The sequence below is a fragment of the Gouania willdenowi genome, chromosome 9 (genome assembly GCF_900634775.1).
Source record: "Gouania willdenowi chromosome 9, fGouWil2.1, whole genome shotgun sequence".
Lineage (NCBI taxonomy): Eukaryota > Metazoa > Chordata > Actinopteri > Blenniiformes > Gobiesocidae > Gouania > Gouania willdenowi.
Genome location: NC_041052.1, coordinates 21,136,797 through 21,147,071, shown reverse-complemented (window position 1 = coordinate 21,147,071; position 10,275 = coordinate 21,136,797). Strand labels below are relative to the sequence as shown.

General features: G+C 38.0%; 1 protein-coding gene across 1 annotated transcript in view; it reads left to right on the top strand.

The window, feature by feature from the left end:
• The first annotated feature begins 1,163 nt into the window (after window positions 1-1,163).
• cemip2 (cell migration inducing hyaluronidase 2) overlaps window positions 1,164-10,275 on the top strand; it is a 42,050-nt gene continuing 32,938 nt past the window's right edge. Inside the window, exons 1-2 of the mRNA XM_028457392.1 lie at window positions 1,164-1,384; window positions 9,213-9,582. Of these exons, the coding sequence (XP_028313193.1) occupies window positions 9,231-9,582 (352 nt within the window). The 5' untranslated portion in view covers window positions 1,164-1,384; window positions 9,213-9,230. The remainder of the gene's footprint in view (window positions 1,385-9,212; window positions 9,583-10,275) is intronic.

Genomic DNA, 10,275 nt, shown 5'->3' with positions numbered 1-10,275 from the left:
AACCTAGTGTGATGTTGCATCCTGATTAATTTTCATTTTATTCTGAGAACATAAACTTCTTTTCCACTCGTTACAGTTTACACAATAGTGCAATAATGCCGAGTCATAACACAATGTAATGACAACAGTTCTTTAAGTCTTAAATTAATATTTGTACACTTTTTTGGAGGTGTATTATAAAGCCCCTATTGTACAGTAGCAATTGCATGTTCTCCTACAGTGTATGCTGGCTGTCCTAGGTCCCCATTTTAGGACTGCTGTAATAATCCATAGAACGATTCATGTAATTAAAGCTGCTTGTGGAAAGAAAGTATATTTCTAATAGTAAATACAGTAGCTGAGTTTGTCCTGTCTCACTATTTTCCTCCTCCTTATCAAAAGTGTATTTAATAGATATCACCAGCAGGTGGCAGTAATGTTCACATTTTGGCTCCATATTAGCAAACTGCTGCCAATGACGCCTTCAATGACCCCTTGAAAAATGACTCATCGGATCAGAATCAGAATCAGAAAAAAGCTTTATTCATACCCGAGGAGTAATTAGAACGGCAAAGAGCGGCACATTAAAACAACAGCACTATGTATATATATGTTTAATAATCATACACATGCGCAGAAAAAAGTAGAAAGACTACATAAAAGACTGCAAATGAAACATAAGGTGCAAAGAAATTGTGCAAATAAAAAATAAGGTGCCAAAATGTATGTATTTTATTGTTCTTGAGAAAACTTCCCAAAACAAAACAAAAAAACAGTTGATTGTGTGCTTTTATGCGTGTACTCTATGAGTATGAGTATTAATTGTAATACTACTACGAATAATAATAATAATAATAATAATAATTATTATTATTATTATAATCATTGTTATTTATATAATGATAATATAGCACATTGAAATTAATAGTGAAGATGCTATACAACCTAATTACAAGGCAGATAAATAAATTCACCTCGTTTATTAATTGTTTCAACTTACAAAGTTACGTTTGCATAGTTTAATTAGTAAATTTATGATTCCCCCACAGGTGTAGAAATGTTTACAACTGAAAGAATGCCTATATCTTTCATTAAAACAACAGTGATGTGTCTTGGAGGTTACTGTCGGCGGTATTTCAGATAGTTTTGAACGCCCCTCCAGGCCCCGCCCCTTCCATCCCACGGTGGGTCCGTCAGGGCCGAACCTCGGACCAACGACAGCCCACCAGTGGAAAAAAGGAGGAAACCACGATGTGAAGCAAGGCTGTATAAAGCCGACCAGAGACGGTGGTGAAACCAGCACCCAGGGGCGTCCATTGGTCCTCCTCACCTCCAGCTGTAGCCTCGAGTCGGTGTTTGTTCCAACGAAAAGGGACTGGGACTGGATGGACAGTCTGAGTCCACGGTAGGAGCTCTCCGTGTGTCCGTGTGTGTGTGAGCCTGTGTGGGGCAAATATAACTCACCGGGAGGGCTTCTCAGAAACAGCCGTCATATCTGATTCATTCTAGAATAACTTTCAACAAGTAACTTTGATTTAAACTGGTATAAACATAGGGTGACATTAGGGCAGGGTGACTGGTCCAACAGACTTCCTCTATTACGTCTTTTTCAGGAACTGGTAGTGATGTTAAAATGTGATGAAACAGTTTGTATGTTGAGGTTTAGTGTTAAACAAAGAGCAGATGCTTCTTTCTCTCGCTGTTGTTGCTGTAGCATTAAAGCTAGTGACTGATTTATCATGACTTTCTGTTGCTAAAGTGAGTAATGTTGTCTGTGTGATGCTCTGTCATTCCTCACCACATGTGTTTGATTTTCAAAAGGCCGGAAATCAGAAAAATATGACAGTGAGTGGACACAGAGCCAGGTCTGATCTGAAAGACCTTTAAGCCCATCCATTAATATGAAGCCTATTGTTCTGTACCTGCTTATCCTGATTATTGGACGCTGATTATTACACAGGAGGCAGATAAAGCCCAGACAGGTGGATTTATAACACTCCTATAGTTTTTATAGTCAGATTTGAGCTGCAACTACACCAAACTTGCCATAATTTGAACATATTTTAATCACTTTTTCTTGCCATATTTTGCTCCTTTTAATGCATTTTTGCTACACTACTCCCATTTCTGCCACTTCTCATTCAAATACCAATGTCTTTTCAAGAGGTGTCCCGATACAACTTTTTTGACTTCTGATATGATTCAGATATTGCAGCCTTGCATATCGGCCGACACCGATATTGATCCGATACGATATCAGCACGAATCATACACTTTTATGACTGATTTTGTAGTGTGCAATATTAGAAAAGGCTTGATCAAGTGATGTTACACAAACAGAGAACAATAGTCAGCAACAGTAGATTACTGTGTTGGAGTGTGAACCACAGTCACCTATGGGTAGAAGTGCTGGAGCGGAACATTTTATTGGAGAGCTTATATCAGTGATTTTAGATGCAGTACCATAAAATCTGATATTCGTTTTTGGCTGATATCGAACCGATACCAATATCGGATTGGGACACCTTTAGCCTTTTCTACACATTTATTCCACTTTCAAGACATTTTTGTCACTTATAACCCCTGTCCTTCACTTTTCCCACCTAATGTCACATATCGAGACACATTATTGTCACTTTTAACCTCTTTTCACCATATTTCATGCTTATTTTTGCCAATTTAACTTCATTCATGATTTGTCATGCCCATCATTTGCCAAGTTTAAACTAATGGAAGTGTCTATTGATACGGAAACGTATAAACAGCCCCCGGGACTATGGGTAAGTTTTTCAGGATGGCCTATCGGTCTAAGGCGCCTGACTCAAGAATTCTTCCTTTCACTGTCGTGGGTTCAAATCCCACTTTTGAAATCTATATATTTTTATTTAAACATATTTAACATGGAAAGTTCCACCTTTAAAAATACATAAATGGAAAAAAAATAAACATTTTAGGGTATTTCCTGGGTTAGGTTTGTTGGTAACGGGTCTCGAAACCCCATGAATAGTCCTCGGACCATTCAGTTTGGAATAGGGAATCAAAGGCAAGGCATGCGCCGACGCATGTTACTCGGGTTTCACCATACCGTGCACATTAGGGTTAAAAATACATAGACGAAATAAAAAAACATTTTAGGGTATTTCCTGGGTTAGGGATAGGAATAGGGCTAAAATAAAAGGGATAGCGGTGTAGCTAAAAAATAAATATGAGCTAAAATAAAACTGATGGAACTTTAGGTCATGTGGTGCACCTATCACGTGACCTAAACTGGCCAATGAGGAGCGCTGCGTATGAATAGACTGTCAGTCTATTCATACGTTTCTGTATCAATAGCCACGGCCTAAACTAATTCTTCCATTATTGACACTTTAAACCCTTTTTACCACTTTTTCCTCTCTCACTTTAATGTGCAAGTTCGAAGCAATTTTCTGTGGTTTTTAAAACCCCATTTCACCACCTTTTCCATCATTTTTAGTCACTTTTAACCCATTTTATTTCTTATTAAAACAAGGATTTACATCTTTACAATGACTATATATAATATGGCACAAATGATAATAAAACAGTGGATGTAATTCAGATAAATATATAAATGTGGTTATCACAGATTCATAGAACAATGGTTCATAATTTTGCTGACTTTATTCCCTCCTATAGATGGCCCTGTCTTCACATGACTGTTCTTTAATGTTCATGTATGTGTTCAACCACCTTCAGGTACAGTGTGGCTCCCTGGTCTCTCAGACCTTTATTTAGGAGGGCGTGGCCTGAAGGGTTAAAAAGCACTGCGCTGAAGGAGAACATGCTAATTCCACTCATAAAGATTGGAATTCTAATCGTGCGGCACCACCTCAGTAAATCATCTGCCACCATCTCCACCTATAGCTTTATTATCATCATCAACGCAAGGACAATCCACCTTCTCTACGTCCTTTACTACATCCATAAACCTGCTCTGTGATCTTTTTCTCAGTAGCTCCATTTTCAGCATCCTTTTGTCCTCTGTGTCCACTATCTGTCCTCTGCACATGTTGGGAACTTGTCCATCCAGCCTATGTCCACTTTAAAGTGTTCTTTGTTCTACAGAATTCTCTCAAATTGCTCAAATATTATCTCAAATAGCGTGACCAATATGCCCTCACAGAGGCTCTTGGGTGAGAATTGTGAATGCTTACCCTGTTTGCAATGGGAGTGTCCAGATGCATTATTATCAGAAATTGGTCTGATATCAGCAAAAAAAAAAAATCTCATACAAGCAGTCCATTCCAGACTCCGCTTCAGCACTTTATTCCAGCAGCTGACAAAACAAAATACTAAATTATGAGTGAACGGGAATTATTTTGCACTTTAAAAGTATTTTGAAGTTAATATTCAGGGTCCTGTAATTAATTTATTTTCACATATTTTTTTTAATAGTTGTTCAAATATGCTTTAAGCTCTGCCACCTTGGCAGATTTGGTCGTGAGTGCAGTGATTCTACTTCTGAATTCCATTCAATAGTAAAATATTCTCTTATCTTAGTTAAAATAGTGGTTATTTTGCACTTTGAAATATCATTTTTTGTTTTATTGGATTTATTGATGTCGTTTTTCAGGGTCTTCAAATTCATCAATTTTTTGTTTTATTCAATTGTAGAATATTCTTATGTTTTTAAGATAAACTCATGGTTGTTTTGCACGTTTTTATTAGATGTATCTGTTTATTTAATACAACTGTAGAATATTATATTGTTTAAGGTTAAAATGTATGCAACCCATTGATTAATAATAAATGGCTGAGTTTTTCTCGTACCTGCTGTTGTTCTGCTTGAGTAATATCTAGGGATGTAACGATTCACTCAACTCCCGATACGATTCGATTCACGATACTGGGTTCACGATACGATTCTCTCACGATTTTTTCATTTACAAAATGGGACTGTAGACAATGTAGAAAATACTGTATTATTTTCCTTTTATTTTTCATTGTCAAAAGAATTCCTTGATAAACTATTCAAAACAATGCAATTTAACTAAAAATAAATCTTGAATGAAATAAATAAAGGAATAATACAAATGAAAATGAAGCCTATTAATTTAAATTCTGGTTCTATAATAAACTATGCAAAACTGCATAATAGTTCTTTTTCTTTTAAAAGTGCAACTGAAAATGTATTTTGTGCCTTAACAATTGGACTTTAAAAAAAAAAAAAAAAACGTGATTACACTGATTTACGTCATATTTGTTTGGACCAGCAGAGGGCGCTGGTAACACAGTGGTCGGTTGGCATGCGGATATCTTGCAGTGAAGAAGAGAAGCTATGCTAGCAGACAGAGCTAATAGAAAACCGTGACTTTTACAGATATTCAAGTAATATTACAGATATTCTTTCGGTGCTAAAGGGGTAATTAATCATTTATTAACATATTTAAGAGTAGAAGGCAGCCAGAAAGAAAGTATTAGCAGACTCCGCCCGCCGCCAACACTTCCGGATAGCGCCCTCTGCTGGTTAAAAAAAGTACTGCGATTCAATTGTCAGAAAATCGATATCAACCGTGATACCTATGAATCGATTTTTAACTGCCTTACGATTAATCGTAATATCACTTGGTCAAGCCTTTTCTAACATTCCACATTCCAACATAATTAATAAAAATATGCAGGAATAATGCTGATTTCCTATCAGTAAATGCTCAAGGCTACAATATCGGCATTGTATCAGAAGTAAAAAAAAAAAAAAAAAAAAAAGGATTGGAACAATATGATTCATTAACTCACTCAGTGCCATTTACGAGATAACTCGTCATTTGCATTTTTACACGGGGATTACGAGAAAACACCCTGGCGGAGGTCCCTCATCAATATCTAAGCTGTGGGGTGTTGTAGTGACCAACTGTGCCCTGAAGATGGCAGCAGTACATCTTTAGATGAGAGATTAGCCACTGATGCTACCCAGCAAAACAGGAAGAAACAGGAACGGGGGAGATTATGGCACTACAGAGTGATATTGTGACGTATCCAGCAGCTCACAGCTCCACATACTAACACAGAACATGTGTGGACCTGAGTGGATTATTGATAATGTTGTGATCGTGAGATAAAACCATCAACTAACCGGGCCAAACGGGTCATCCCTGTGTGTCGGGAGGAGGGGTGAGGGGGGGGGCTACAAAATACCCCCAGCCTGTGAGCCAGATAGCAAAATAATAGGTGACATGTAGGAGGTAGCAGCGCACCTTTGGATAAGAGATCATCCACGCTCAGCAGAGCTCAGAGGAAGAAAGGTAAAGAGTTTGCCAGACAGAAAATGGCGCTACGTACGAAAGTTGACGTTCCCAGCAGCGCACACTCGACAAGAGCATGTGTGGAACTCATGGATAGTGTGGCGATGGTGAGATAAAACCATTAAAAAAAACGGGGAACGCAGTGACACTCAGTACGTCGGGGAGGAAGAGGAAGTTGTGTGTGTGTGGAGACTGACAGGGTTTTTTTTTTTTTTTTTTACAAAAAGGATTTTTTTCTCAGCTTTTTGCTCTGAAACTGAAGATTTGTGTAAAACTTGCTCTGTTCAACAGCCAATTACAAAAGAACGAAACGAGCCAGAAAAAAATGTTTCTTTAATTTTTTTAATGAAAGTAGAGGCTTCAATATTTCAGATAGTCATAGTAGAAAATATTCTGTGGGTCTTTAAAATCAGTCAAAATGCTCAAAACGGCTGGCACTGAGGGAGGTAGAAAATCTGAAAATGGCTGGCACTGAATGAGTTAAGAATTTTGAATGCTTGCAAAAAGGTGTAAAGTGACTCATGACTGCATTGATCTAATGTTGGGGGGGAGTGAAAACAGCTTTTTATTCTTCTATAAACAGAAAGTGACACATTCTGTCCACTGACTTTACAAGCAGAGGCTTAAATCCCACAGAAAGTGTGTAATCCACTATTTTAGAATTGGATTTAGAACAGTCAGGCTTGGTGGTGATGACAGTGTAATGGGACCATTTCATTTGTAGTGGGTGGACAAGCTGCAGTCAAACCTCCGTGACTTTGTGGCCTACATAAAATGAGTGAAGCCTTGTCTAGCTGTCGTCCATTGTTCTTTAGCTGAGATGTACTATTGTTGCTCTGACTGGAATCAAAGACTGCCCATTGTTTAGCCATGAAGATTAAGACTTTGTCGAATAAAATACTTTGTCTTTTTTGGTCCTCTTTCAGAGCCCGTCATTTGTTCGTTATGACGGTCTCACAGTTCATATAGTGGAAATGACTTGTAAAGTTTGGATTTAAGAACTGCCAACAAGCTGTGGCTTCCTGTGATGTTTGTGTTCAGGAAAAGTTCTGTTTAAGCTTCTTTTTCTGCAGTGTCATGTCCTGTAGTGTGGAGTGTCTGTGTGTTCAGGTGTGTGACCTTTTTCCTCTACACAGTGCGGACTACCCTCACAATAGGTCAAAATCAGTTCACAATGTTTTTTAACACAAAAAATATATATTAGGGCTGGCCAATGTAGAAAATTACAATATCGCCTATATCATTATTTAGGAGTCGCTGCTTTAGCAACTTCTCAGAAGAGCATAAAACATTGTTGGACGGTTGTATTTCCCCTAAACAAGCCATGCTATAGAAGTCACTCACATGCTGTCCCTGCAGAAAAAGCCAAAAGTTGCACATATTGTGCAGCTGTTTGTTAATAAATGTGGCATTTTGCATCAGCAAATTTAACCCAGAATTGTCTTTTTGGTTAGACTCAATTTGAAATAAAATTATTGAGATTTACATCGTATATCACCATTTTGAGAAAACATATCGATCTGAATTACGGTCCATATCGCCCAGCCCTAATACATGCATACCATTATGCAATACAAATATTACGATTATTATTATTCTGACAAAGCTGGAAAATGAATTTAGTATTAAAATCTCTAAAGAAGATAAACCATGTGCATGTATGTATGCTTTTGTCGGTCACTATTGAAGATGTCACTGTGAAATATTGTCGACTTGTTTAAAATAAAAGTAGCCCAGTCGGAGCTGCAGCGCTCTCCTCCTCTACGGTAATTGGTGCCATCTGTTTTGGCCGTGTTAGAGTCTGAGGAATGTTGCGATCCATTATTCACAAGCGCCGTCTTTACTGCGGACAAGAGCCGCCAGTGTCACTGCGTTGGAGCCAAACTGGCCGGGGGGGGTTACGCTGCAGTGGGTGAATATTGATGCTCTGTTTAAGACCCACTCATAGGGTCTTTACCTGGAGGTCCTGGACCCAAAGGCTTTTCTCCCTGAATCAGAATCAGGCCCTTCCCCTCCTTCACCTCCAGCTGTTTTTATGAACATTTTATGAGCTTTTCTTTAGGGTCATCTTCCTCCACTTTAACTTCTTCTGTTGGAATGTATTTATTCTCCAACATATCGTCCTCAACATTTAATGCCATTTTACATACTTTTCTAGTTGAATTTACAACATGGCATGACATGAAAATCATATATTTTAATATTAAGATTCAGATTTGTTAATGAGATAAATCCAATGACATGGTGTCGATTGGATGGCATTGATTCACAGCCTGAGGAACTTTGTTTTGAATCCACCCACTCATCCTCCCTAGAAGAATTACATGATTGACATTTTGCCAGAGCATCACAGGGTTAACACACACACACACACACACTCTCACTCTCACACATGCACTAATTGCCTCTTATAACCAGGAGAAAGAAACCAATGAACCTGGAGGGAACCTTTTGAGGCAGCGATGGCATCCATTGAACTGCTGAAGAATGAAAATATTCAGCCCCCATTTGACTGTACAAATGTAACCTTGAAAAATGTAAAAATTGACTTATTCTTCAAAACTCTTCAAAATAAAATATGCAATTACATATTTTAGAACAGTAATGATATTGAATAATAAAGACAAAATAAAAAAAAGAAAGGCTATTCTCGTGTCACCCCACAGTTTGAGAACGACTAAGTTAGTGTAAGAGTTATTCTACTTGCGCTGAGTGCGTGGAGCTCTATGTTGGCAGCACCACATTTTTTAATTCTGTCATCAGCAAGTACCGTATCTGTGATTGATTTGGTAGATTTCAATCAAACAATCGTAACTAGGGTTCAGGATTAAATATAGCAAACTCTGTTTAAGAAAGAAGTCATGGTCGCACTCAAATATTGACTTAAATGAAAAAAAAAAAATGTCTTGAATAATAAAGAGTTCTCTTTGTGCGCTTCACTCTTCCTCTGTCCTCCTTTTCTCCTCACAGGTAGCAGACTCTTGCACCATGCCAGCTAGTGATGGCCCCAGTCGCTATCCCGCCAGTCGCTTTCCCGCCTTCGTCGCTCCGCCCCACAGCCACCACCATCAGAGGTGTCCAGGCTACGTTCCTGGACGCGTGGCTCCCGTCCGTTCCCCACCACCTTCCAAAGCTCCACCGCCTCCACCAGTAAAACCTCACGGCCTGCCGCTGGATCGACAGGCCACATTCAGCTTGTCCGAGGAGAACCGCCGGCGGGGCCACGCTCACAGACTCCAGCAAAGGAAGAACACTCTGATCTGCTGTGGAGTGTCCTTGGGTTTATTCTTTTTCACACTTATTCTTGTCCTTAGTCTCAAAAGTCGACATGTTTTAGATGGTTGGTATTACAAATTTACAGATGTATTACTTCGTGATGCACTGAAATTGCGGAAACTGAAAATTTTTGGCCAATATATCTGAGCACTAAAGCATCTTCTGAGCAGAGCTAGCTTCTTTGTTTTTTTTTCTTTTTTTTTTTTTCTTTAAGTTAGCTTCTTTGTGATGCACACATGCTCTGTGACCTAAATGCACTTTGTGTTTTAATGAGAGAAGATTATATTTAATTTGACTCTCTTACGGCAGCCCAGTCAGTTATAGACCTGTACAATATTATTTAATGTATGAGTGGGGACAATGTAAACATTTTATGTTGTGCATTGTTGTAATGTCAGTGCTAAATGCATATTTTTAATTGATTTATTTAGGTTCACATTCAGAGCCATAAATAGGACCCTATAAAATCCGTTTTTTTCCCCAATTTTTTTAAAATTCGTTTTTTTTTTTTTCAGAAAAAAATATATAATACAAAATAAATACTAATAAATAAATTAAAAAAAACAACATAATTAAACAAAAATGTATGTCAAAAATAAATTAAGATACAATTAAAAGGTAGATTCAAGTTGTAGTGAACACGATTATTCTGACTGCTCCTTTTTAAATATTTATGTCATATAAAACTGTATGAGAACAGCATTAATGTCACAATCACCAAATTTCCCCTCAGGGATCAATGGTTTGCTGAATCTGA